The 27,593-nt window shown below is 48.1% G+C and overlaps 2 protein-coding genes across 7 annotated transcripts in view; one reads left to right on the top strand and one right to left on the bottom strand.

Moving 5' to 3' along the window:
- The window catches only part of PKNOX2 (PBX/knotted 1 homeobox 2), a 143,084-nt gene that overhangs the window by 64,047 nt on the left and 51,444 nt on the right, over positions 1–27,593 (top strand). For all 6 annotated transcript variants that reach the window (XM_048968331.1, XM_048968329.1, XM_048968328.1 and 3 more), the window contains one exon: positions 383–2,907. In XM_048968331.1, the coding sequence (XP_048824288.1) occupies positions 383–627 (245 nt within the window). In that variant the 3' untranslated portion in view covers positions 628–2,907. The remainder of the gene's footprint in view (positions 1–382; positions 2,908–27,593) is intronic.
- Positions 4,119–13,957, bottom strand: FEZ1 (fasciculation and elongation protein zeta 1). The gene is made up of 10 exons (XM_048968336.1): positions 13,836–13,957; positions 11,754–12,054; positions 9,897–9,993; positions 8,687–8,773; positions 8,279–8,489; positions 6,752–7,023; positions 6,342–6,422; positions 5,940–6,015; positions 5,174–5,239; positions 4,119–4,338 (listed from the first exon to the last, which is right to left on the bottom strand). Exons 2-10 carry the CDS (start codon positions 12,026–12,028, stop codon positions 4,322–4,324), a joined length of 1,182 nt encoding a protein of 393 aa, XP_048824293.1. The 5' UTR covers positions 12,029–12,054; positions 13,836–13,957; the 3' UTR covers positions 4,119–4,321.

Raw genomic sequence — 27,593 nt, 5'->3', positions numbered from 1 at the left:
CTGTTCCTCCTGGATAAGGCCATGCATAATACCTGATGCTGGTATTCAAGGTTTTTAAGGTCCCTCCCAACTCAAACCATTCTGTGATTCTATAATCATTCTATGTTTCTATGAACAAAAGAGATGAAGAAAGAAGATTAAGAGAAACTCTGACAAACCATTTTGGGCATCTTCTTCCTGAAAGGCTAGTTTCCTGTTATTTAATAAATACACAGCAGTTAGATGTAAGATTTAGACCTCGGGAGATGGGTGGGGCAGGTGGGACCCCCTGCATAGTATTTTGGGTAATACAGCTGACCATTTGTGTTCTTGTAGGTTTATGCACTTTTCTGTCCTTTTAGTATTAGACAGGGAGTCCTTGTTTTTATCTGTTTAATTTCAGGCTCCCTTGCCATGGACAACCTGCAGCCCCTCTCATCAGCCACGGCCACCATGGCCATGCAGCAGGCCATGCTTGCAGCTCATGAGGACTCCCTAGATGGCACTGAGGAGGACGACGATGAGGAGGATGAGGACGAGATGGAGGAGGAGGAAGAGGAGGAAGAGGAGCTGGAGGAAGAGCCCGGTGGCCTCCCGACTGCGCCTGGCGCTAACCTTGGCTTGGACCACAGTGACTCACTGGAGTAGCTCACCTTGCGTGCTCCCCAAATCATGGATGGCGCCAGAAGCGACCTCTCCCAGAATGGCAAAAAACAGCAAGAAAACAACAAATTGGTGAGGAAAAAATCTAACTGTGGAGGCCCTGACAGATGCCCCATCTGCCTGTGGGTGCACCGGGGCCACCACATCAGCACATGGCAGTGAAGGACACGTGTTTACAAGGCACATATTGTGGCCGGATTTTTTTGAGGTTTTCTTTCAGGTTTTATCCTTGTTATCTCCCTTTTCCCTTCATTTTTGGTAATGAAAGCATTTATAGGGGAGGCTGTTTTCCCCACCGTGCTCAGATGCCACCATAGGCTGTTGCATCCTCTTGGATTTCTTGGTGCAAAAAAACCCCAACAGAAACAGGATTGATGTATTTTTGGGGGAAGCTTCCACAAAAAAAGGTCATTCATATAAACATCAGCATGTGGGAAAAAATTGCCGAGTTCCCAATTCTGCTTCCTATCAGATTGGAGGAAAGTTTCATGCTTTTGACCCACAGGATTGCTCACATCCCCCTGTTTTGGCCCCAGTGCTGTGGCCATTTGGTGACTCTACGTGCGACTTTCAGGAAAAGGGAGAAAGTCCCCAAACTATTTAATTTATGTGCTAAAAACCCAACAAATCTGGAAAAAATATTCAGCCTTGAACTTCAGGACTGAGACTGGATGCAATGTTGGGCTGGATGTGAGGCTGAGTAAGACCTTTCCAGGGTTTTTTTGGTACCAAATAGGAATAAAATAGCAGCCTTTCTCCGAAAATTGAATAGTGATTTGCCCAGGAGGAAGGAAATTCAAAAAGATGGTATCTCCCCAGTGTCATCCACCTGTGCAGGAAAACATTGGGATTCTCACCCCCAAGTGCCACAAGTGAGCTGTTAGGGGGCAGCTGTACAAAAACACTGTGTTTGGGGGCTTCAAGTGGTAGCAAAAAGGCAAATTCTGCCTTGAACTGTGAGAATAAAAGCAGCCCAGGTAACACAGGGCATCTTCTCAGTTCTGTGGGGGTTTAAAAAAAAAAAAAAAAAAGGATTTTTTTCTGCCAGTTCTTCCCCAGCAGTGTGGGGTTTGTTCTTCTGTAATAAGGAAGGATTTTGTCGGCTGCATGAATTGCCATTTTTGACCCTCTTTTGGCTCTTGAAGAGTTGAGAAGAAACAGCAGCCACAGCCAAACAGGCCGCAGCAACAAAGTGATGCAATGGGCAGCAAAGCCTGTTTTTCAATACTGATCTGGCGTGAATGTAATCTGTAATTTCATAAAGGATTCATTGTAATTTAGTATTAATTCATGTCATTTATTATAAAGTGCTACGAGATGAGGTTTTGCAGCTGTATTTTATTGTCAGCTTCTTTCCAGTGGAGGTGAGGGTGATGAAGGACAAGTGGAGCACCAGAATGGGTGAATAACACCAAAATGGGCAACCCATAAATAGGCAAATTCTCCTAAAATGAGTGAATTGCTTCAAATCCACAGATGAGTGATGCAACCCCAGAAGGATTCGCCCTCTGTGAAGAACTCTGAAACTGGGTGATTTACCACCAGTATGAACTATGCTTCCCCAAAATGAGGGACTATCCCCAAATATGAACTCTGCTCTCCAGAAATGCAATGTGCCTCCAAATGAGTGACCCTCTCCAAAATCAGTGGGAGCTGCCCTGACACCAAAATAAGCACTGTGCCACCGAATGTTGCTTCCCAAAAATGAGGAATGCTCTCCAAATATGATTAACAGTACCCCAGAATTGGTCTCTTCCCCCAAAATGAGTGCCTTTTCCCCCAGATGAGCACCCAAAATAAGTGACACACCCCAAAGCAGCGTGATTCTTCCCAAAATGGAATCCTTGCCTATTAAGCACCCAGCAGCTTGTTACCCCAAAATATGCCTATTTTGCAAAATGCTGAATAATCATGACCCACAAAAAGTACATTTTTCTACCCCAAAGCTGCAAAACACAGCTTTTTTTACCCTGCGTAATGCAGGATGAGATGGTTTTGGACCTGCTCCATCCCCTGGTTAACCGGGGATGCCTCAGTGGAGTGGAGGCTGGAAATGTGACACCCATCTTCCAAAAGGGCTGGAAAGATGATCATGGTAGCTACAGACTTGTCAGTCTCATCTCAGTGCCAGGGAAGGTTATGGAATGGATAATCTCAGGAGCCATCACGGATCAATTAAAGGTCAGCCAGGGGATCGAGTCCAGTCAGCGCGGGTTCGTGAATGATAGATCCTGTTTGACAAACCTGATTTCATTCCACGACAAGGTGAGCCGCTTAGTGGATGAAGGTAAGGCTGTCGATGTGGTTTACCTGGAATTCAGCAAAGTCTTTGATGCTGTTCCCCACAGCATTCTCATAGAGAAGCTGGCTGCCCATGGTTTGGATGGGCGCGCGGTCCACTGGGTGAAACACTGGCTGGATGGCCGGGCCCAAAGAGTGGTGGTCAGTGGAGTTAAATCCAGTTGGCTGCTGGTCACGAGTGCTGTTCCCCAGGGCTCGGTACTGGAGCCACTTCTATTCAACATCTTTATTAACGATCTTGATGAGGGGATTGAGTGCACCCTCAGTAAGTTTGCAGATGACACCAAGTTGGGAGGGAGTGTTGATCTGCCAGAGGGGAGAAGGGCACTGCAGAGGGACCTGGATAGGCTGGGTCAATGGGCCAAGATGAACTGTGTGAGTTTCAGTGAGCCAAGGTTAACTGTGTGAGATAACTGTGTGAGGGCCAAGTGTTGGGCCCTGCATTTTGGTTGCAACAACAGGCAACCCTACAGGCTTGGGGAGGAGTGGCTGGAAAGCTGCCTGACGGAAAGGGGCCTTGGTGTTCTGATGGACAGAGGGCTGAATGTGAGCCAGCAGTGGGCCCAGATGGCCAAGAAGGCCAATGGCATCCTGGCTTGTGTCAGGAATGTTGTGGTGAGCAGGACCAGGGAAGTCATCCTGCCCCTGGACTCAGCACTGGTGAGGCCTCACCTTGAGTACTGTGTTCAGTTTTGGGCACCTCAGTACAGAAAGGACACGGAGGTGCTGGAGCAGGTCCAGAGAAGGGCAACGAGGCTGCTGAAGGGCGTGGAGAATATGGCCTGTGAGGAGAGACTCACGGGAAGGAACTGGGGCTTGAGTCTGGGGAAAAGGAGGCTGAGGGGAGACCTTACTGCTCTCTTCAAATACCTGAAAGGTGATTGCAGTGAGTGTGGGGCTGGTTTCTTCTCACCGGTGATAGGATGAGGGGAAATGGTCTCAAGTTGCACCAGGGTTAAGTTTAGGCTGGATATCAGGAAACACTTCTTTACAGAAAGGATTGTTAAGCACTGCAGTGGGCAGCCCAGGGAGCTGTTGAGTCACCATCTCTGGATGTGCTTAAAAACTGTTTGGATGTGGTGCTTGGGATGTGATTTAGCGAGGGTTGTTAGAGTTAGGGTAGTATGGTTAGGTTGTGGTTGGACTTGATGATCTTTAAGGTCTTTTACAACCTGAGCAATTCTATAATTCTATTCATTGAATGCAGGGGAAGAAGACACTGGATGCCAGTTGCTTAATTAATGAAACAAATTGTTTATTTCCCAGCTGTGCAGAGGTTTGGGGGGATGTGGGCCGGGGAGGTGCAGGTGACCTGTTTCCATGTGACTGGCCCCATTTCTGGGGGTGCTGAAGTTTGGGGGTGCAGGGCTGCACTGCATCAGGTTGGGCAGAGCACTGCAACGAGAGAGGTGAGCGTGCACAAGTGTGCACAGGGCTGCACTAGGGTGCAGGCGGCTGCAGAGTGATGCATAGATAACAGGGCTGCAGGGGGGTCCACAAAGATGTGCAGCGGTGCACAGTGATGCATGAGTGTGCAGTAGGTTGCATGAGTATGCATGGGGGTGCACATGCATGGTTGAGGGTTTGTATGCACAACTACGTGTGAGCATTCATGAGCTTGCACCAAGGATGCATAAGCATTCATAATGAGGGTGCTTCTGGTTGAATGAGGTTGCACAATAGCTGTAAATGGGATGTAAGAGGATACAGGAGGAAAACAGAAGGGATGAATGAAGAATTCACAAGGCATGCACAAAAGGGAGTACAGGGGATGCACTGGGGCATGCAGTGAAGTACAAAGAGCGCATGGGGGATGCACAAAAGATGCAGGAGGATGAGCAGATGATGCACAAGGGATGCCCAGGAGATGCATGAGGCACATAAAGGATATTCAAAGGAGAGAAATGCGCAATGGCGCATTACGGGTGCCCAGGCATTCCCAATGGATGCAGAAGGGCCATGGATGAGTACACAGGGGGTGAAGGAGAATGGACAATGACATGTGAAGGTCCATGAGGATGCTGTAAAGATGCAGGAGGGATGCTCAGGAGATGCACCCAACATGCAGGGGAGATGTAAGGAATGTACAAAAAATGCATGAGACGTGCATGAGCACTGCAGGAGAGGTGCATGAAGGTACGGGAGATGCAGAAAGGACACACTGATAAAATGGGGAATGCCCTTGGGGTATGGAGGATGCAGGGGGGATGCATGGGGCACATGCAGGTACCTTTGAGGATGTAGTCCGTCAGCAGCGTGGGCACCTTCTCATTTCCCTCCTTCATAGCAAACAGGACTGCACAGTGAAAAAGGACCTTGAGCAGTCCATGTATCCCCACATACCTCTATTCAGTCCCCAAACAGCCCCACACCATCACAGAGGCACTACCACAGTGTACCCATTCTGACAGTACCCCAATGGAGCATTTTCACCCCCATCAACCACACTCAGGTGATGCAAAATGGAGTTTTCCACCCAAATTGGCACTGAGGTGGGCTGTAAAAATGGGAAAGGTGGGGCAGGGGAGGCCCTGCAAATCAGGTCTGCTACAGCAATGCAAAATGGGAAACTGCACCCCAAATTGCTCAGGGCATACTGATGCAAAATGAACAATTTTGCCCCAAATTGGCCATGCCGGGGGGTACAAAATGTTTCCCAATGTGCGTGGACCATAGTGATGCAAAAACCAACAGCAGCCATGCTGATGCAAAAGCTTTGATTTGCTGCAGTGGTGCAGATGAGACGACTGTGCCTGAAAACTCACAATGCTTCACTGATACAAAATGGTGTTTCTCCTCCAAACCAGCTGTGCTGCATTGGTGTCATGCATCTGATTGCAAAAAAGGTGGCTGCACCCCCAACTGGCTGTGTTGAAAAAATGTAAAAAAAAAAAAAATTCATCCAAGTTGTGGGCACTGCAGCAATGCAAATTGTGTGTTTGTGCCCCAAATTGGCCATGTTATGGTGATTCAATATGGGTCAAGCAAGGACTCACTGTTGGTGAGCATCTGCAGATCCTCAACGGAGGGCGGCGAACCCTTCTTCTCATAGGGAATCACTGTGTTCAGATACTGCAAAGCAGAAAAATGCCCCCAAAACACCTCCATTCCATAAAGCTGCCTCTTTTTTTACACCTCACTGATGCAAACCACCCCAAATTGGTGCAAAAGCAGAAGTGCCAAATACAGCTGCAACTTTCCAGCAATTGCATTTAATTTACAGATGTTTGGGGGGCTATTGAGTTAAATGGATACTGCAAAAGTTATGCTCAAATGCACATGCACCCCTGGCTAGAGAGGACCGAAGGGATGAAAAAGGGCAAAAATGGCACACAAAGGGCTGTGCAGAGCAGGGAGTGGAAGGGGATAGATTTAGGCAAATTGGGGGGAAAAGGCACCTGCTTCTCGTTCGCAGCGGGGCCAAAGGTCTGACGCAGGCCGGATTGCAGGATGCTGGAGATGCCCTCCATGCTGAACCGCTGGGGACACGCATTATCCTGTCACCTCCTGGCATGAGGACACCACCCTGGGCACCAATATCCCCCATCTCCCCAATCCACCTCCCTGTCACCCCATCCCATCTTCACATCCCCATGCCTGTCCTGCCCATGTCCAGTGTCCTCCATGTGCTCAATCCCATGTCCCTTCATCTCATCCCATCTGATGCTATGCTATCCTATCCCATCTCACTCCATCCCATTCTACCCCATTCTACACCATCCCATTCCTTGCCATCCCCACATCCACAGGGCCCCACACCCCACCTCCCCCAGGCTCACGTCCATATGTCAGTCGACCCCATCCCCACCTTTCTGGGCATCTGTCCCCCACGCTCGGGACGACCTCCTTGCAGGCTGAGCCCACGGTCGCGGCGGCGGCGGCGTGCAGCCTCCCGCTGCTCCCGCTGCTCCCCCTGCACGGCCAGCAGTGCCCCAATAAACGCCGTCTTCACCTCCTTCTCGAAGGCCAGCTCATCCCGCCGTGCCAGCTGGGCCACCAGCTCGGCCGACAGTGCCCGGCTCGCTGCCTCTGCGCGCCCTGCTGCCGCTGCCAGCTCCCCGGCCGTCAGCTGCTCCAGCCCTGCCGCCAGCATCATCGTTAGGGTGCACAGCGTGCATGCACTGTACAAAAAGGCCTTACGTGCAAGGTGCAGTTGGTGGGATGCCTGGGATGCTCAGTGCAATGCATGTTGCGGTTAGCAAAGGTCTAGTGCAGCTACGGGAATGTCCAGTGCAATGAGTGACATCATGGTGCAGTGAGTCTTATTTCTGATGCAGTCAGTGAAAGGCACGGTGTATTAGTTAAGTACTTGGTGCAATTAGTGACATGCACATTACAATTACGAGAATGTCTGGGGCAATTCATGGCATTCCTCATGCAGTGAGAGCTACTCCTGGTGCACTCAGCAAAAGCACAGTGCATGAGTGAAATACCTGGAGCAATGATCAAAATGAATGATGCAATTTAATTACTGGAATGTCTGTGGCAATTAGTGACATGCATCATGCAATTATTTGAGCATGAGGTACAGTCAGTAAAATTCTAGAGATAATTAACAAAATGCACAGAGTAATCAGTGAAATGCACACTGTAACCTTTTTACTGCTTCGTGATCAGTGAAATGCTCAGCGCATTGCTGGAACACCCAGCACTGTCATAGCACAATTGCTGAAGTGCCCGGTGTCAGAACAAGGTGCCCTGAGCAACTATGGAAGAGCCTGATGCAATTAATGGCATGCATGGTGCAGTAAATGAAAAGCATTACGTACAATTAGGGAATATACAAAGCAATTATCAAAATGCCTGGTAAGATTAGGGAAACCCTCCTTGCTGTCAGTGAAACATAGACAAGGTATATTTGGGGGAAAACCTGGTGCAATTATTAAAAAGTATCATAAAATTTCCCATGTATTTTGGAAAATGTCTGGTGTATGGTGCATGTCAGCAAATTAGGAAAATGCACCAAGCATGGCTCAGGGAAGACCTTGCTGCATGCAATCATATGCATGCACAGTGCCATCAGAAAAGTGCAGGATGCAAACAGCCATGCGCAGCACAAGTGAGACATTTTTTCAAAATGAACTTGTCAATGGATCACCTGCGTGGCATGCTTAGGATGGCACATGCCACTTAGCAACATGCACTTAGTGCAGTGCACAATGCTGGAGACATTTTGCAAAATGTGCTGCATGCTTGTTGAAACACAGGACCATCTATAACCATGCTATAAGAAAGATCTCGAAGGGCTCATTTTTTCCAGAGAGCCACCTCCTGATGTCCAATTTGGTGAAAACTGCACCCAGAAAGGGCTGTGCCTGGCTCCTACTGCCCATACCTTCATGGGAGCAGTTGTTGTTGAAGGTGGGGGAGAAGGTGTGCAGCTCACGCAGGACGATGGGCTCCATGCCCCTGCCTCCACCATCACCCTCTGCATTGGCCTCAGCATCCTCTTCCTCATCTTCTTCCTCCTCCTCCTCCTCATCACCCTCAGGATCCACCTCAGGGTCAGGCGAGCTCTGCATCAGCTCCTCCAGCTCCTCGATGACCTGTGAAGCACCAGTGTCCACATCTGCACTCTGCAGCCCACATCATCCCACATTTGCACCCTGCATCCGACATCTGAGTCCCGCAACCTTGCCCACATGTATGCTCTTGTCCCAAAACAAGTGGATTTGGCCTTTTTGTGTCCTGAGCAGTGTGAGCCCAGTGTTACAGAGACATCCATGTGACTGGGTGTAGGTACCTGCTCAGCTGTCAGCAGTGGTTCCTCATTGATGCCTGAGTCGTGTTCGCTTCTCTCAGCAAGCTCTTCATCTTCCTTCTCACAGAGCTGCAGGAGACAAGCTAGTCACCTCAGTGGCACCACAGGCACTGCCTGGTACAAGTATGGGAATGGCATAGGCACAGACATAGCCCTATAGCTCATGGGAAGAACTACCAGAACCACAGCACTGGGGGTGCACTGCCTGTAGGGCTTACACTGCAGAGATGTTGCATGGAGATGCTGCATGGGAGGAACTGACAAGGAGACATTAGATGGGAGAGCTGGATGGAGATGTTGGATGGAGGCAGTGGATAGGGGTTTGGGATGGAGGTGTTAGATCAGAGGCATTGGATAGGAGTGTTGTATGGAGAGATGTTGGCTTATGAGGTGTTTGATGGAAGCACTGGATGGGGATGTTGGATGGGGATGCAGTGGTGGGTCATACTGGCTGGGGATGCTGGACGGAGGTGTTAGAAACTTCAAATGGTGATGTTGGGTGGAAATGATGGATGGGGACAAGTTTGATGGGTGAATCATGGCAACATAAAATTGCTCAGGTTGTAAAAGACCTTAAAAATCATCAAGTCCAACCACAACCTAACCATACTACCCTAACTCTAACAATCTTTTGCTAAATCACGTCCCTGAGCACCACCACATCCAAACGGTTTTTAAACACATCCAGGGATGGTGACACAGCAGCTCCCTGGGCAGCCCATTGCAGGGCTTTCTGTAAAGAAGTATTTCCTGATATCCAACCTAAACTTAACCCTGGTGCAATTTGAGGCCATTTCCCCTCATCCTATCACCGGTGAGAAGAAACCAGCCCCACACTCACTGCAATCACCTTTCAGGTATTTGAAGAGAGCATTAAGGATGCTGCATGAAGAGACTGAATGGAGTCATCAGGTATGGAGATGACAGGGAAATTTCGGATGGTGAAGCCATGGAAGGAAATGGATGGAGGTGGTGGATGAGGACGCTCTTCTCTAGTGACAGGTTGCACAACATCCAAACAAGCTCAATTCAGTGGATTTTTTATGCCGTCCCACAACCCCAAACATAGCTCTTCATAGAATGAACTCATTACAATGAAGCCAATGAAGTAAACACTATTTTCTTCCCAGTTTGGGAACAGATTGGCAAGGACTAACAGGGCTTTGGGGTGCCAAGGGTGTCACAGCCATACCTGGGGATCGATGCCATCAGGGGCCTCAGCCTCAGGGTGCATCCAGGGCCGGGGGGAGCCTCGGGGGACAAAGCCATCAGTGAGGGCATCCCAGACTCTGCAGGGAAGTAGGTGTTTAGTGGGGATCACCAAAATACCCCAGAATGCCCCACAGTGCTGCCTCTCAGAAAGCCATCGTGAAACAGCATGCCAAAATACCACAATGCATCCCAAAGTGAGCCCCAGGACACCCTGAAATACTCCTAATTATTGCCTGGTGGTCACTCCCTCACCACCACTGTGATATGCAAAACATCCCCAAACACCCCAAATTCTGCCTCAGAATACCTTAAAAGTGTGTGCACATTAGTATAATTCCAATTCCCCCTAAATCACCCCAAAACAGCCTCCCCTCTCTAATTGCCCCCAGCTCCAAACCAACCATAAAAACACTCATTTTGGGATATTCATCTCATCTCCCTCCTCATCTGATTTTAATTTCCTCTTATGCACATATTTCACAATGCATAAAAATGGGACCTTAAAAAAAAATCATATTCCCATTTTTAACAAAAAAAGCAACAAATAAAGAAAAAGCAAATGAGCGTCCCAAAATTTGCTTCTTTTCTGCTCTTAAAGAACCAGCACCTTGCAGAATGCAGCCGCAGATTTCCAGGTTAATTATGGCAATAGCTGGTTAATAATTAGAGGAAAGCGGCGCCTTTAAGGCCTCCACCCATCCCCCATCCATGCACACAGGGCTCATTGAGGAGTGGGGAAAAAAAAAGCCTGTTTTGCCCAAACTGACCCAAAATGACACAATCCACAGCACAAAGTGGCACCATGGGCTGCTGGTGGCAGCGCTGCGTTCCGGGCGTTCTGCCAAAATGCATTTTTTCTCTGATTTTTCACTGAAAAATACAAAAACAGCTGAAAAAAAGAAGAGATCTGGGAGCTTTTGGTTTGAAAACAACCACTTTGCTTGGTGAAAAATCAGCATTAGAAAGTGCAGGCTGGCGAATAACCTCAATTAAACAGGCAAAAAGAAATCCATTAGAAAGGTGTTTGTATGTCAACATCTCTGGAAAAAAAAAAAAAACAAAAAAAAAACCATAAATTCTGCCCCTAAATGGCATTTTGCTACCAAGAAAAAGGTTTTGTGTGAAAATTAGATTTCAATGCAAATGCCACTTATGGTGCTTTTGGCCGCACAGGCAGCGCTGGGCAGATTTTGCTCCCAGCTGCCCCACTTTGGTGCACAGTTTTACATTGCAAGGAGGGGGCTGAGCCCTACTCACAGCTTGCTCACAGTTCACACTTACCCCCAGCTCTCCTCACAAAGCCTGGGCCTGCTGCAATGTCATGTGGAGCACCTGGATATGTATATATCCAGGATACTACAGGCACTGCATGGTACTGCGTTACCAGGCTGTGAGGGAAGGGCCTGTTTTGCACCTGGAGGGTCACCTGCATGCGCTCAAGGAGGTGCACAGCCCCAGATGTGCCCTGCTCATAGGACAAACACCATTACTCCGCACAATCATGCTGCAATGGGGCAAGCACGTTTCCATGCTGGGAGTGGGGTGTATCTCAGAGCGCTGCATGGTGGCATGCAGGCCTGAGCGTCCTATGTGTCCTGTGTGTCGTATTTGTAGGACACCACACAGAAACTCCGTGCGGATGCACAGCTATGCCATGATGTAGGGCACTGAGCAGCACGTGGGGGAAGTCTCAGGGGTATAAGGAGCACAGAGGGCCTAAGGGAGCACACTCAGAGGATACTGCACCAAAAGTTTGGTGCGCTGCACAATCATGCAACAACATGGGGATGGGAATGCGAGGAGACCCATGTTCCCAGCAGGAAGAGGCCTTACTCACTCCTCATCCTGGAGGTGCTCCTCCTCCTCCTGTGCCTGCAGCCTGCCTCTCACAGGGGCCAGGCCCTCAGTGGTGGCATCGTAGTTGCGGAAGCAGACGGTGAGCTTCTCATCGAACTCCTGCACCAGGTCCTCCATCGATTTGAAGCTCATCATCTCAGTTGAGAAGCTCTCCAGCTCCGCCAGTGCTGGGTCCACGGTGCGTTGAGGGGCCCCTCCATTGTCCCCAGGCCCCTCCTCAAACTCCTCCTCCAGGCTTACCAGGGGTGCCTCCATCCTCCTTGCCACCGCTGCCGTCTTAGCTGTGGGGACAAGGTGCCCATGAGGCACCTGCTGCTCACAGGCTGTGTCAGCAGGGCTCCCTATTCCCTTTGCTGCCTGTAATCCCAGTGCCAGTAGTATCCCAGTAGTATCTTCGTGTCTTAGTCATATCTTGGTAGTATCTCAGTAGTATCCCTAGAGCATCTTAGTACTGTCTTCATAGCACCTCAGCAGTGCTGCAGTAATAAGCTGTTGCCTCTTAGTACTATCCCAATATTCTTTACTAGTAGAAAGTGTTTAAAAAGCCCCACAGTATCTTACTGCTGCTCGGATAGTGCAGATAAAGCATTGCATCACTGCATTTTTTACTGAAATGTTAATATCTCAGTAGTAGCCTCATACTATATCACCTGAAAGTGTCACACTGGTATCAACAATGTGCTGACAGTATCCCAAAAGCTTCTTCGAGTGCTGCCTTGATAGTACCCCAGAAGCATCTTACCACTATCTCTTCTCATTCCCTAGTAGTAGCTCTGAAGTGTTCCATTGGTTTCATAGTAGCATCCTACTAAAAACTGAATACTGTTCCAATAGTACCTTAACAGTGTTGTGACAAAATGTCAACAGTATCACAGTGGCACTCTGATGCTATTTGAGCTGTGCAGTATCTTAGTAGTAGAGTATGCTTGCAGTATCTCAGTAGAAACCCAGCAGTACTGGCATTCCATCCTGATGGATTTTAGAAAGCTCCTGGTAGCACCTCAGCAGCATCCCAGAAGTGTCCTCCAGGCATGCAATCCTGTGCAGGCATGTAGCCCTGCGTGTGGAGGGAATGCATGCCTGCACAGAGGCACATACATGCAAGAGTGCATGTGTGCACAGTGCCTAGATGTTCTGTATGCACACCTGGGAGCGCATGACTGTCAGGGTGCATGCATAAGAGCGGTACATGCATACAGGTGAATCTGAGTGCAGGTACATCCTGTGCCCGTCTGCAGCTCTGCACACATGCAGCCCTGTATATACACAGGTGCAGGGCACATGTTTGCACACCATGTGTGCACATGAAGATGCACATATACACAGTGCTATTTGCATGCTCAGGAGCTGCATGCATTTGGGGTGGCTGCACACACGGCAGCACAACAGGCTGCATACACACGTAGGTGTGCGCTGTGCACGTGTGCACCATTGTGCACCAGCTTTGTGCACACCTGCACCGTTCACACGTACCCTGTTTTGTGCCCCCAAGCTCTCCGCTGCACACACCCGCATGTGTGCACTGCGCATGCCCCTGCCAGCATCCCTCATACGTGCAGCTCAGTGCATGGCCCCCCCGATGCGCCCCAAAATGCCCCCCCAGCCCCACATCACCCTCTCCCATCCCGTCGCGCAGCGCCTGCGCACCCCACAACGCACCGCCTCCGCACGGCTGCTCAGCGCATCGAGCACCGCGGGGGGCAGGCAGCTCCTTGCTGCCCCCCCACAACCTAGCATCCCCAAAATCCCATCCCTACGACCCGTGCACAACGCCCAACGCATCCCCCACAGGGGCACCCTGATGCGATGTCCTCACACTGCGCAGTGATGTCCCTCAGAGCCCCGCAGGCCCCCGCGCTGCACCTCCAAAATCTTTCGCCCGTCTCCCCACCCCCGCCCCGCACACATGCAACGCCCTTTGCAACCCCCTCAACTCATTCACACACTTCCCCACCGTGCACTCATCTCCCCTGACTGCACCCCAACCTTCCTATTTGCTCGTATTCTCCCGCACCACCACACGAGGGTCCCCCCCCATGTCCTCCCCCAGCCCCGCGCCCACCTGCGGCCCCGCATCCTCCGCGCTTCGGGAGAAGGTTGACCGGGGGAGGGGGGAGAGGGGAGGACGGACGCGTTGCGCACGCGCGGAACGGGTTGGATGGGGGGGGAGGTGAGGGGTGACGTCACCTGGAGAGCTCACGCCTCCCCCCCATCACCCCCTTATCCCCGGGGAAGGGCAAAGAAAGGAGGGGCGCGGGGGCCCGCACCATTATTCGCATCTTTCCTTCTTCATCCTCATCCTCCTCACCATCACCATCATCAGTACCATCAGTATCACTTTCATCTTCATCCTCCTCCTCCTCCTTGTGTTCCACATCATCCTACTTTTCACCTTCTTTTCCTCCTCCCCACCCTCATCCTTCCCCTCCTCATCCTCCTCACAACCTTTCTTTGAGTCATGCACCCCCCAATACACCATTCTCCCCTTCCTTTAATATATGTATATTCATTTGTTCATACGTTTCTGCAAGCATACAAATAGATCACATCCATTACAAAAAGCAGACTATGCTTTGGCAGGGGGGTTGGACTCGATGATCTCTGGAGGTCCCTTCCAACCCCTACAATTCTGTGATTCTGTGTGATATATGAAAATGAGATAAAGTTGAAATAAGATTTTAAAAGTACATATTAACTATGCAAAAATCTCTTTTCCCTCTTACTTCAGTGCTTTTTTTCCTTTTTTTTGTAAGGAGCTATACATTATTCTCTGTAACCCCAAGACAACGGCAGACCCAGTACCCCCAATTGGAGGTTGTGCTGTGCCATGGCTGTCGGTGTGATGCACTGCAGGGATGCATAGAGCAGCACTGCTCCTGTATCCCTGCACAGCTTTCAGACCCAGTGATGCTGCAGGATTTGCTGGAACTCTGCTGGAAATTTCCAGCTTCCCTAATGTCATCCTTTTGTTCTTGCAAACTAGCATAGAGGTCTTGTTGCGTTGATGTTTCTAACAAATGGGCTCAAAACACCCTGAAACTGAAGGATTTCTCATAGAGTAGAAAATTCTGTTGGCAAGGTTTTGAGGCTGCATATATAACATATCATGGTGTCACTGCTGCTTGGCCACACAGCACACTGCATCTGGGGGAAGGAAACCAGCACTGAGCAGTCCGGCAGCTCTGGAGAAGCTTTCTGCTTTGAGAAAACGCTGAGCTGTACAAAGGGTTCCCATGGTTCCACCCCATCTCAGTTACAGCATTGAGATGATGCAAGGATTTAAAGGTCCTTCTCTATTCTATTCTATTCTATTCTATTCTATTCTATTCTATTCTATTCTATTCTATTCTATTCTATTCTATTCTATTCTATTCTATTCTATTCTATTCTATTCTATTCTATTCTATCCTATCCTATCCTATCCTATCCTATCCTATCCTACTCACTCCATTCCACTCCACTCCATCCCATCCCATCCATTCTATTCCATTCCACATTCCACTCCATATTCCATTCCATTCCATGTTCCATGCCATTCTATTCTATTTTTATAAAGTTAACTCCACCCATGACACCCTGTAGTGCTCAGACACTTCCAGCTCCAGTGTCTTTGCCCACGGCAGTACTGAGAATGAATTTCTCCCCATAACTTGTGTCCTTTTTTAATTCCAGTCGCAGCAGCCACTGCACTGCTGGTGACAGTGACAGTTTTTCTGCAAAACTGTTTTTATGAAAGAAGTCATTTACTGCTGAGAATACATTCCCTCCTTTATGCTTTTACCAGCTCACAAAGCCCTCTTTTGAGCATTTGGATTCTCTGTATCTCCAGCAGTGCTTCCTCCCAGCGTTATCTGCAGGCAAAGCCACACACTTCAGCTTGTCACCACACAGCTTTGCATTTGCTCTGAGCAGAAAACCAAGGCAATATTTGGTGTGACTGATAGCATTGCACGGCCCCACATCTGTGTCAACTCCAAGCTGACTCTAAGCAAGTAAACCGAAGATTAAAAAATGATATCAGTGTAACTCTGAGTGACATCATGGCAGGCGTGAATTCATGCAGACAGCTGTTTTGTCACTTGAAATAGGGGCTCCTTTGCCCAGCTCAGCTAAGAGCATGTCCGTGTGATGAAAGCTTATTTCTCAAAGTGGAGCCTTTCTTTGCTAGAGTACGCTGATTGTAAAGGATAAAAAAAAGATAGCTATACTGTGAATGCTGTATTGACAGCTACAATGGCTGCAACTGCTGCTGGAGAACTGCAGCATGGGGCCGGATTACAGGAATCTGTTGCATCCCATTGGTACGGCCGGCAGTGCTGCAACGGCCCCGCCGAAGGCAGCGGGCAGCAGCCGCGTGCTCCGCAGCCCCTTAGCAGCGCGCGGCCTGGAATGGGCGGGCGGCGGCGGAGGCGGTGGCCGCGTGGAACCGCCCCGGGGCGGAGCTGCAAAATCGCGTGGAGGGAAATGAAGGTGAGGGGAGGGGTTTGTCGAGGAGCGTTGTTCGGGGGTGTTCTCGAGCGGTGAGGGGCGCGTTTAGAACCAAAATGGGTTCTTGACCGCTCGTGCGGTTTAGGGGGGTTTCTGCACGCAGCTCCTGTCCTTCTTTGCTTAGGGTCACAATCTCCAGTTTTGCTCTGCGTTCTCTCTGTGCACATGTGTGCTCCTTGCACCGCGCGCAGCAGAGCGCGAGGCTTGGCCCGTGAAGGACCCGCGGCGTTCAGGTGTCCCATCTCGGCCACGTGCTGCACCGCGCTCCTCAGCAACGCCTCAGCTGCCGTCAGACCTTGAGCTGCCGGGACCGGAGAGCGGCTCCGGCGGCGCCCGGCAGAATTGCGGGCGTTCTCGCAGCCTTTTGCTAATCTTTGTGCTCCAGGAGAAACGTTCTTCATCAAGAATTCGGAGTTGGAAAATGCAGAACTGTCTATGGGGTGAGGCACTTTATATTAACCTCTATTTTAGACCCGCTACGTCGTTTGAGGGAATGGTTTCAGACACGGGAGTGCTTTCCAGCCTACGCCATCTGCTGCTGCACACCCGTGGTTCCACGCCCCGCTGGCCCTGAGGAAGAGTGACTGGGATATTGCAAGGAAGGGCTGTTGGGCTCTGGTGTGGTTGTAGCACTGTCCCATCGGGGCAGTGGTTCCTGGTACTTTGGGTTACCTGCCCACCTGTGGATGCTCATGGTGAGCTGTCAGTTTTATGCTGGTGCCTTATAAGCCCCTGTTGTTTTTTACCCCAGCTATTAGTGTCTGTTTTTTTTTTTTTTTTCTTTCCCCCCAGCAAACTATAAAGGAATTGAAATAGAAATAATTCAGTGTTGTTTTAAAATAGCAAAACAAAAACAGTTCAATGGACTTTATGTGTTCAATTTGCTTTCTTTCTTGTGAGGGACAATGGGATTGGAGAGGAGGCCTCTTGCTGCCAGGTGCTTTGGCAGAGTGCAGTCTGGACCTATAGGAATAAGTTCTTTCACTGCTCCTGGAGTTGCTCCATTGTGTTCAGAGCATTTGCTCTTTGTACTCAATTGTTTTTCAGTAGGTTCATAAGCTTCATTGTTCTAACTCTGAGTACATCTCCTAGGTTCTTATCTTCAAAATCCTACTACTTCCACTGTGTTAATTTTTCTGATTGTAAGGGCAGAATATAGAAGGTAAAGCAAGTATTACATCTGGTTGTTCCTGTGCAACCACAGATGCTGTCAATAGGTAACCACTTCGTATGTTAAGCATTTCTGATGTTGATGGAACAGGAATCCTTTCTGAAATAACCATTTGCAGTAAAGCTTCTGCAGGGGAACTGTTAGGGTGCGGCTTGAACTGGTGATTGAGCACCTGGTGAAGGGCTGTGGCTGCCCGGGGAACGCAGGCAGAATGCTTGCAGCTGTGCTCCCACACAGGGTGGAGGCACCCTGAGCTCCTGTGAGGGTCAGCTATGGAAGGGAGCTTCCTGAGGAGGAGTGCTGCATAGCCAGAGATCCCCAGCACCAGTTGGGTGAGTGCTGCTGAGAACCTGTTAGAAGCAAAATTGCTACTTTGTGAGCAGAACAGCATCCCACCTCCAATGGAATGAATGGAAGATTGTCTTTTTGCTTTCAGTGGTTCTCTAGCTATGGTTAAGTTGTGCTGAGCCTTTTGTGTGTGTGTGTGTGTGTGTGTGTGTGTGTGTGTGTAGTATCTTTCCTCCCTCCTAAGAGGGAGTAGATTGGGCTTACAATAGAAGGAGTAAGTTTAATTAACAAAATCACTCTCAGCTGTTGGACAGTGCAGCAAAAGCTTCTGGCAGGCTGCAGATAACATGCTTGCTTTTAGGTGGCTCTGGTAGTTGTGGATAGTGTTGGAAATAAACCAAGTAATTTTGTCAGGACGGTATCTCTGATAAAAGCAGAATTTATTCGCGATTGCAATGGCGGGCGTCCCACAAGTAGGAGCGCGCCTATGGACACAACATGACAGCCTTTATACCCTGTTTTCTCCCCCTTGCCTTCCCCCTCCCCTGTTTCCCCAATGGCTGGGTACTCCAGGTTCACAATCTTATCAGAAGGTTTTACATTTGCTATTTTCTTGTTAATTTATTTGTTATCTGGTGCCAGTCAGTAGTCATCCTGTTGTCTCCAAGATGTCTCGGTGCTCTCCTTGCTTTGATATGGTGATTTTCTTTAAAGTCATCATCGTTAAACAGGGAGCACTGGGGGATGATGTCAGGCCTTCCCAATGTCAGGCGCTTCCTCGGGCTGCCATGACTTGTTCTCTGGTTTGCTCTCGTGCAGGATATTCTTGCAGTGTGTATGACAAAATGTACATATATACACATATATACAGTGTGTTCCTGGGAACTATGATAGCGGAGATCATAAAATAAAAATAATATTATCCAATTCTAATGCAGAAACAACACCTGATTCTCACAATAGCTATTACCATAGAAAGTTGGTAGCTACAACTCTGAATGTTGTTTTATATAATGTCTTCACCTATCGCAGACCTGATCTCTCTGGTGAGTTTAAGATAAGATGTGAGAGGCGATGGTTTCCTTCCTGCTGTCGGGACAGTTGCATACCAGGTTTTGATGGCTGATTTCTTTTTCTGATGCGCTCTTAAGGAAAGGCACCCTGCGAGCTCGGCGGGGGTGCAGTTCCACCTTCTGCCACGTAATGTCGCTCTCGAGCTGGTAATTGATGGCTCTGAGATTTCTCGTCCGGGTCCCTGCGCTGTGAGTTGAGCGGCTTTTGTTCGCTTTGAAGCTCTGTAAACTGTCACGAAATGCTCAACAGCGCCGTATCACAACAAAGTGCTGTTAATAGCACACTTGTCTGTGGATGTAATACAAATGCAGTGGGCACAAGTGGGGTGGCTGTGTTTGCCAGCTTTAATCCAGTTCTTGGCTACTGCTGCTCTTCTCAGTTAGGCTGCAGAGCTGCAGGCAGTGCAGAACTCGTGGATCTTTCAGTTTGTATCAGGGTCCTGATATGGTTCTGTGCTGTGAGTCTCCTTGCTTATTTGGCAGCACGTGGCCTGAACTTGGCTGGCTGGCAGGCAGGGTCTGCGGTTATTGTGAAGGCATCTTTGAGACCTCAGGGGAGGAAGAAAGGTGGATGATTCCACCTGCTGGAATCGTTCTGCAGCTGAGGCCAATCTGACTCACAGAGGCAACACCTGATCTCTCCATTTCTTTTGGATGAATGAACTGTGGAGAAAGCAATCATCCTGAGGACTGATAGATTATAGAGTCAGTGACAAGTAATGATAACCACAATTAGGCTCCTCTTGCTGCCTTCTTTCTATAAGCTTTTCAAAGAGCTTATAATAAACACTCCTTCCTGTTGTGTTTTTTTTTTTTTCCATAAGCAATGTAAAAATTACCTACAGGTTACAGGGGAGGAGCTACTGCTTTGCTTAGACTTATGAAAAGAAACAGTGGAAAAGGCGGGATTAACATTTTGTATTGTATCTTCTTAAGTTAAAAGTGAGAACTGGTGTGGAAGGCAGTTCCAGACAGTGTATAGTTGGGTTCTGAGATTATTGCTGTGGGAAATAACAAAGCCAGTGAGTTCCAGAGGGTCTTAGAAATAATTAATGGATCTCAAGGGGAGGCTGAGTTGTATCCAATGACATCTGATCAGTAGGCAAGTGATCTGCCTTCCAGGAGTTTTCCAGGAGGTTCTGGTCATTTGAGTGATCTAGACCATGTCTGAACCTTGGTGGCAATGCCATGGTGCTTGTTTGGGAGGTGCTGCTGCACCAAGTTTTTTATGCCATGTACTTCTAGAGATAAGGAGTAAGAGTGTTATGTTTCTAGCAGGGCTTCAGAGAGACTGGAGACTTCAGGGAGCTTAGGGTACAGATTCATCTGTCATTTCTTAATCCCCGTGAGTGCATCCTATGAAGGATTTAACAGTGTTTAGTAGGGAGGCTTTCTCTGGCAGTACTTTCAGGCCTTATTTGGTGGCTTGTTTGTGTGGCTGTTTTGGGTGGTGCTGAGGTGACTTGTTTCTGTACTGTTTCACAGCAGAAGGAACAGCTGCTTTGCTGCAGTCCTTCATCTCTGCAGAAATGCTCTGAAGTCTGTTGCTGCAAATTTCTCAACAGTGGAAAATTCAGACCCTGCCCTTGGGTTTTAGTGCGCACTTGTGCCTAACCTTTTCTGCACTGGTGCGTGAGTTTTTTCCAGCAGCCTCCAGGGACTGGTCTATCTTCAAGTGTTTGATCTATAGTGAGATTCACATAACATCCTTGGGCTAGTTAGCTTCTTTGTGGCCAGGGCAACAGTATGTGTTTAGAGCTTCAAAATGTTCCCTTGCAAGGAGAGATGAAAGGCTGGCCAGTGCCTTGTGGCTTTGAAACGGACTTCCCAACTTTGACATGATAGGAGCAAAAGCTGCTGGAGGTTGCAGAATAATCAATCTATAGCACCTCCAGTGCAAGCACCACAGTATTTTTTTTTTTTTTGTCTGCATGCAGACTTGAGCCCTAGAGGAAAAAGCTGTATTTTTTTCTTTAGCAATATGTTACTTCTGGACTAATATCCCATATTGAGGCTCTCACAGGCTGAGGATTGTACTCTTGTGGGACTCAAAGAATTATGAGGCACATGGGAGGAGAGAGAGTGAAGGCAAACTAGTAACTCACTCCATTGAGGACCCCTACTACTCTAAACCTGAACTTGTAATCTCAATTCTTGAACTTGACTTAATTCCAGTTACATGTTTTTGATGTTACTAAAACATCTTCATGCTGCTGAGGTTTGGGTTTTTTCTTGCTGCTTTTCATTTGTCTGATTAATTTCAACATGGACCCTCTTTAAGTGGCTCTGATTGCAGGAAATTGCCGTGGCAAGTGACATGTGTCACAACAGTACAGTGATTAAAGCCCCCATGTGTAATTTACTGACTGATTGTGCTAATTGCACTGAGAAAGTGGCAAGCATGCAGAGCGGAGCTGGCACTCATTGTTCAGGATTTTAAGTATCATGAATTAAGAGTCCAAATAAATGATAGTTGAACTGGAATTTGTCAGTTCTCATCCTTCAAAGCTTGCAACAAATACGTAGTGTGTAATACTGGGAGGCAGGGTTGGCTTCCTCCTGTTTAAAAACTGCACTAAAAACAAATGGAAGCAGAGAAATTTTGAAAGGCTTTGCTGCTGAGAAGATCAAGCTATCATCTGGAGTACAGTCTTTGTTGAAGTGTCTGTGAGCTCTTGCTCTTTTTAGTCTATTTTCTGTTTCTGCAGACATGGTGTGTATATGTACACCATCACTCCAGAATGATAATCATCTTCTATTAATACTGTGTGGTTTTGTGTTGTATCTCTTACTTCTCCACAATTAGAATTAATTTGGAGTAGAATTTCCTGGTTTCATGAGGTTTCAGCCTCTTCTTGCTTTCGAGGCTTCCTTAGAGCAGGATTGAGTTCTGTGTTGCAGAACCTGTTGTTGGGCAAATCTGACTGTTAGAATGGCTTATGATATTTGATGGATGTTGGCTGGGACCTAGTTGGTTAGAGTCAGTTACAGAAACTTGTAAGAGGAAATGATGATCTGTACACACTTGTAGTGGAAATGCAAGTCATGTCCTGAAACAGTGATGGAAAACCTGGTGGGAAGGCAGGGCCAACCCAGAGGAGCTCAGGTGCGTGCAGTGTACTGATGGAAGTGATGGAGCTGGGATGCACCCCTTCCCAGCCCTCATTTAAGGGTTGGCAGTATAGGTGAGGGGATCTTGCTGGAGATCCCTGTGTACCTGAGGCCTTCTGAGGGTAAGCAGCTTTTTTGCTTTGTTTCGTGTCCATGGCTGCTGTGCTTGTTGTTCAAGTATTTCCTGCTGGCGATTTCTTTCCAAGCTAAGAAGTGTAAACCTGTACAGTCACTTTGAGTAATAGGTCAGCTTGTTGTAGCAAAAAGTAGAATCTCACTACGGAACAGCAGCTTGTTGTTAGGAGTCACAGATGCTCAAACTGCAGAGCATTCTGACTGGGGAAACAATGATATGAAAGGGCAGAGCAGTGGGAATGGGGAAGGGATGTATTCTCTGGGTAAGCAGTCAGCAAGAATTGAGAACAAAGAGTGGTGGGGAAGGAAGGGCTGGTTGCTGTTGTGGTTGCTGTGACCTCATTAACAAAAGATAATGTTGCATTAGTGGGAGGCTGGGATAGAAGAGGATTTGCAGAGCATGTCCCTGGAGAAGATGAGGCAGGCAGCTGTTTGGTCCTGGTGTCCTTTGTCAGCCTCCTCCTCTTCTGCATTTTTGCTGCATGGAAATTCCTCATGCAGTTCCTTATCAATACCTCACAGCTGGAGCAGAGGAGAGGTGTGGTGCCTTCTCCATTGAAGGAGGTTGCCATAGCAGCTGGGCTGATTCTTATCCTGCTGAGTCCCTCCAGAGCTCCCAGCCCTGCTCTCTCTGGTCAGCACAGGTGGGGCAGCTTGAGTGCAGTGCTGCAAGAGGCCAGAGGGGCAGGGCTGCAGCCAGGGCTCCTGTACTTTCTCTGTGCTCAGTGTCCCATTTGGACTTAAAGCTCGGTGGTTTCCCTCTTGTCTGTGGTAGTCTGACAGTGAACGTGTGTGAGGACCTTCAGTTTTATAATCGCCGTGGCAGATAAATATCTTTGTATTGTTTTGCATTCAAAACAATGGAAACTTTCATGGAATTTTGCTGGAACACGTGTATGAAGATTTTTCCCATGGCACATGTTCCCAATTGGTCTGTGAGCTCCTCTGCTCTGAATGCGTCATAGCATTTCTAAAATAAGATGGCATTGTTGGCTTTTTTTTTTTTTTTTTTTTCCTTGAGTGTGATTGAATTACAACTTGCATAAGAGAATGGGGCTCAAGCAGTTTTCAAAAGGGGATGTGGCATGTTTTGCAGTAGACTGGTAGCTGTCAAATGAGCAAGCTAGTGACCGTTACAGATCTGCCTAGCAATTGAATGGGATACAAGTGACTGTTTCACTCCACAGGTCTAGTCATCAGCTATTGTGCTTGAGTGGAAATCTTCACTTGTACAGCAGGTGCTCCTGGTTGTCTCTGTGGCTGCAGCTGTCTCCCTTGTTGCTATTCAGTCCTTCATTGTCTTGTGTCCGTCCTCAGACCAGCCTGTGCATACTGAGTCTGCGGAGTTGCTACTGCCCTTCCCCATCCAACTGCAAGCTTTATGTCAGTGATGTCCTGAGTCTGTCTCAGGGATGCAACAAGTACTTCTATAGTTCATAAACTTGCTGGTAGTTATCATGGTGGAGAATGTATGGAAATATGAGCAAAACCATTTTTGTGTTCTTGTTTCATTTTATTTGGGAATAACAGATCTAAGTAGTGCAGTCTCTTAGACTTGAAAAGTTGATGGATCTGGGTAGCTTAGCTACAGGCAAGTAGCAGTGGTGCACAGTTGTAGCAGTGTGTTAGGTGTTGGAAACTGATGAGTTGGAAGGATCTCATTACGCCAGAGGAGTTTTAGGTTAGACATAAGGAAAAACGTATCTCAGAGAGTGGTCAGGCACTGGAATGGCTGCCCAGAGAGGTGGTAGAGTTGCCGTCCCTGGCAGTGTTCAAGAGGTGTCTGGATGAGGTGCTGCGAGATATGGTTTAGTAGATTGTGGTAGCAATGGTAATGAGAAGATGGTTGGACTAGATGATCTTATAGGTCATTTCCAACATTGGGATAGAATCATAGAATCACAGAGTCAGCGGATCTGTGGGGAGAGGTCTTCCCAGAGAGTGGCACAAACCTCTGTGGGTAGAGGTGGTGAAAGTGCACCAGGAGCTTCATGCAGTGAGCCAGGCTGCGTGTGTCTCTGAGTATAGCTTCCCAACTCAGTAGAATGACATGGTTCTTAAATCTGGCATCTGCTTCCCTACGATGAACTGGAAGTGCCCTCTGTTGCCTAGGAGGTGTAAGAGTACTGACAATAAAAAGGGTAAAAGGGTGGAGAGAACAGAAGATCATCGCTTTGAACTGGGCTGCAAAAGATTTCAGGCTTGCAGCTTGGAGACTGCAAAGCAAGGAGCATTTAAAAAACAAAACAACAAAAAAAAAAAAACCAAAACACCTTACAGCTCTTGTTCTTTGAAAATAAATGACCCCAGCAGTTCAATTCACTCCTACTGAACTGGAGGCTTCTGGGACTTGCTGTGAGTCTCACATTGACGTCAACAAGTGCAAATGTAGATCTCAGCTGGCTCTGATAAATGGTGCTGCTAATTGAATTAGAGAGCACTCCGAGCCACCAGCTAATTATGCTCTTCAGGAAGCTGCTTTGTCCAGGTCCATTTAATTCTATATTGGCTGAGCACTCCTATTCTGGCACAGAAGAGGGGAAATATGTTACAGCTCCCTGCTGAAGAGCACATATTTTTCCAACTTTTTAGACTGAGCTGCCTGCCCATTCCAAACACTTGTGTTCTCATCCTTGGTTTTTCTATCATGTGCATTCTTAGTGTAAGAGTAATGATTCAGTCACCTTGTGCTAGAATATCATTACCCTGGTCTGATAGGTGACAGTCTCATTCCCTTCAGTGCTGATTTACTTATTTTATGAATAAGTAAAATAATTAGTTTTAGTTTATAAGTAACTAAGTGGAATAGCTAGTGGAGATCTGGTTGTTGCCATACCTCTGCATCAGAACGCACCATCCAGATGCTGCGAAGCCCAGTGCTGTTTCTCCCTGGTTCAAACCAGGAAGCTGCTTTGCCCTTTCCTGTTTTTAGTCCTCCCCTCCATCTTGTCTGGGGAAGCAGCACTTTCAACGTGTCTGAGTGAACAAGAAGCAACAACAGGCCCAATGGATGTGGGTTTTGTGATGAGTTCATGAGCAGTTATCTACATCATGTTTGGTTTGAGCCTAGCCCAGCGGTCAAGGCACGACAGTGGCAATCTAGAGACTTGGGTTTCCACCTTGATTTTTGGGGCAAGTTTCCACATCTGACATTACGTCTCTGCTTAGCAGGTGCAGTCCTTGCCTGCATGTCACAGCACGTTGGACCATGCGTTTCTGAATTTGTCTACTGCTGCAGATGTGAGAAACTGAAGGGTCAAAGCAAGAGATGTAGTTATTGGGATCCTTGATTTCTTACCCTTTTGCTTTAGGACAGGGAATGGATGCTGGGAGCAGACTCTCATGCTTGTTTTCCATGGTGCTGTTTGTTCCAGCAAGTCTGCTGCTCTGATGCACCGCCACTGACAGAACCCATTGGCAATCTGCTGGCGTGGAGTCGCTGCAGATGGACTCAGATTGTTCTCGACTCACAGTTTCTCAAGAATATGCTCTGGGGACAGGCAGGAGCTTTCTAGCAATTTTTTGCAGTGCCATCTGAATCACATAATAAACAAGTCCAAACTCTATTATTAGGCTTCAGAAGCTGCTGCCTTAGAGACAGGTTTGCTTATAAATATCCATTATTTTCTCTCTGGCTCTTCACTGGGGAAGCTGGCAAGAAAAAGATCTCTGCTTTTTCCAGAGTCTGCCTGCCCCTGCTGTTGTTGCTTCTTTCTACCTGAGCTCATCATCCTCCCTGTTCCAACCTCCCAAGTTCTGGCTTTGCTAACAAACATCTGCTCCAGTGTCAGCAGGGTGGCAGATGCCAGCTATTTTGGAAGGGGACAGCACTGCACAAGCAATGAGTGACTGGGCTGAGCCCTTGCCACAGTCACTGTGGTGTGCTGGTATGTAAACCAGATGCTTTGGAGGCTGCAGCAGGAATACTGGGTCTTGTTCCATGCTCAACTTTGATGCTCTTTGGCGCTGAGGAAGCCCCCAAAGCAGAGATGGCCTCCCTTGGCTGGGTAGGGACAGATCTAGGACTTGCCCAAAGTCGGCGGAAATGCCAGCTTCTGGTAACTCTGCAGCAGTGCAGTGCACTGTCCAGGCTGTCTCACAGCATGAATATATCTGGTTTAATAGGACTGCTGTTTTATTGAAGGCTGTGAGCAGTCCTCATCCCAATGAAGCAACATCTCTTCACACAAAACCTGTACCCAGCACAGATCCCTTTAGCTTTCCCACGCCCTGTATTGCTGCTCTTCCTGCTTCTTTCAGTTATCTGGTGTGAGTACCTGTAGCAGCAGGGTGCATTATCTTCCCTTGCAAAGATAGCCTCATGTTACCCAGTGGTGCAGGGACTTTGATTCAGCTTTCTGTCAGAACCCAGAGCTCCCCTTCCTATCTATGCTCAAGTAAGTGTTCTGCTGTACAGAGAAGCCCCAGAGCTGCTCAGACTATGCCCTGTGTTGTTTTCTGCATGTACAGGTTGGTGTAGAACAGCCATGACATGCCTTGGAAGTTTGGAGGAAGGGCAAAAGGGGTGTTCTTAAAGCAATTAAAGAAATAGCAAGCTCTGCTCCAGTGGATGTTACTCCCAGAGCTGTGGGAGTGCTGGTGTAGGATTTAAACTCTGAAAAGCTTTTCTTGCTGCTGTGCAGCCCTGCATTGCCTCTGTTTCCTCCAGCAGGGCCTGGCAGAACAGATGATGCATGCCAAGCCAGGCAGCAGAGACTGCTGCAACACAGTGCTTGGTGGAGGTATCATGCTTTTCACCCCACAACTTTGCAAACTGCTGCATCCCTGGAGCAGGGAGGAGGTGAGGGAGAGGAAGTTGTGCTGTGTGTTTCAGGTTGGGCACCTGTACATCTGTGTGCTGCGGCCCATGTCTCACAGACCTTTGCTTTGCAGAGAGCTCCTCCACAAATGTCTGGTCAGAGAACATGAAGGCTTTTCTCAGACATAGGTTCCAAATGCAGAAGATAATGGGCAGTGTCTTGAAGGTGATGAGCTGCTCAGTTCACAGTAGTGAGCAGAGCACTTCAGATAGTTGTTTTACTACTGTTATGGCAATAAGACTTGTTGAGCAAATGCTCAGGTTTTGCATTCTCTCAGGGAGAAAAGAATTTCTCTGCAGAAAATCCTAGCCTGGGAAAGGTATCTGCAGGTTTTCCATGTGCCAGGCTTGTGTCAGTCTCCCACCGTTGTGTTTGTTTACATTGGCTTTTTGCGCAAGTGCAAGGGAGAGCAACCCTATCTCTGCTGTGATTTCTACATGCTTTGAAGGACACTTCTATTAAGAAAGTTATGTAGGTAAAAGCCAGCTCCTGTGTGTAGTATTGTCTGAACAGAAAAGGCAGGGGAAGAGAGGAGTGAGCCCAATTGTGAGCCATGCCTGATGGAAAACTGTCTCTATCCCACAGTCTGCAGTGTGTGTGTGAAAGGAGATGCTGACCTGAACCTTTGGACAAAATGGCAGGCATTCTTGAACAGCTCCATTTTCAGACCCTGTCCTTCTATAAAGACAGTCTGACATCCTTGAAAACTGAAATGAGAGCTTTGGCCTGACCTC

This window comes from Lagopus muta, chromosome 22, assembly GCF_023343835.1.
Source record: "Lagopus muta isolate bLagMut1 chromosome 22, bLagMut1 primary, whole genome shotgun sequence".
Taxonomy (NCBI): Eukaryota; Metazoa; Chordata; class Aves; order Galliformes; family Phasianidae; genus Lagopus; species Lagopus muta.
This window is presented reverse-complemented; position numbering and strand designations above follow the sequence as displayed.

What these genes read in the sequence shown, in the direction of transcription:
- FEZ1 (XM_048968336.1), bottom strand. Translation starts at nt 12,028, where the DNA reads ATGGAGGCACCCCTGGTAAGCCTGGAGGAGGAGTTTGAGGAGGGGCCT. An exon ending in CCGCTGCGAACGAGAAGCAG is followed by an intron (nt 6,016 to 6,341) that starts GTGCCTTTTCCC and finishes TCTGCTTTGCAG; the next exon opens with TATCTGAACACAGTGATTCC. An exon ending in TCTGCAGATGCTCACCAACA is followed by an intron (nt 5,240 to 5,939) that starts GTGAGTCCTTGC and finishes TTCACTGTGCAG; the next exon opens with TCCTGTTTGCTATGAAGGAG.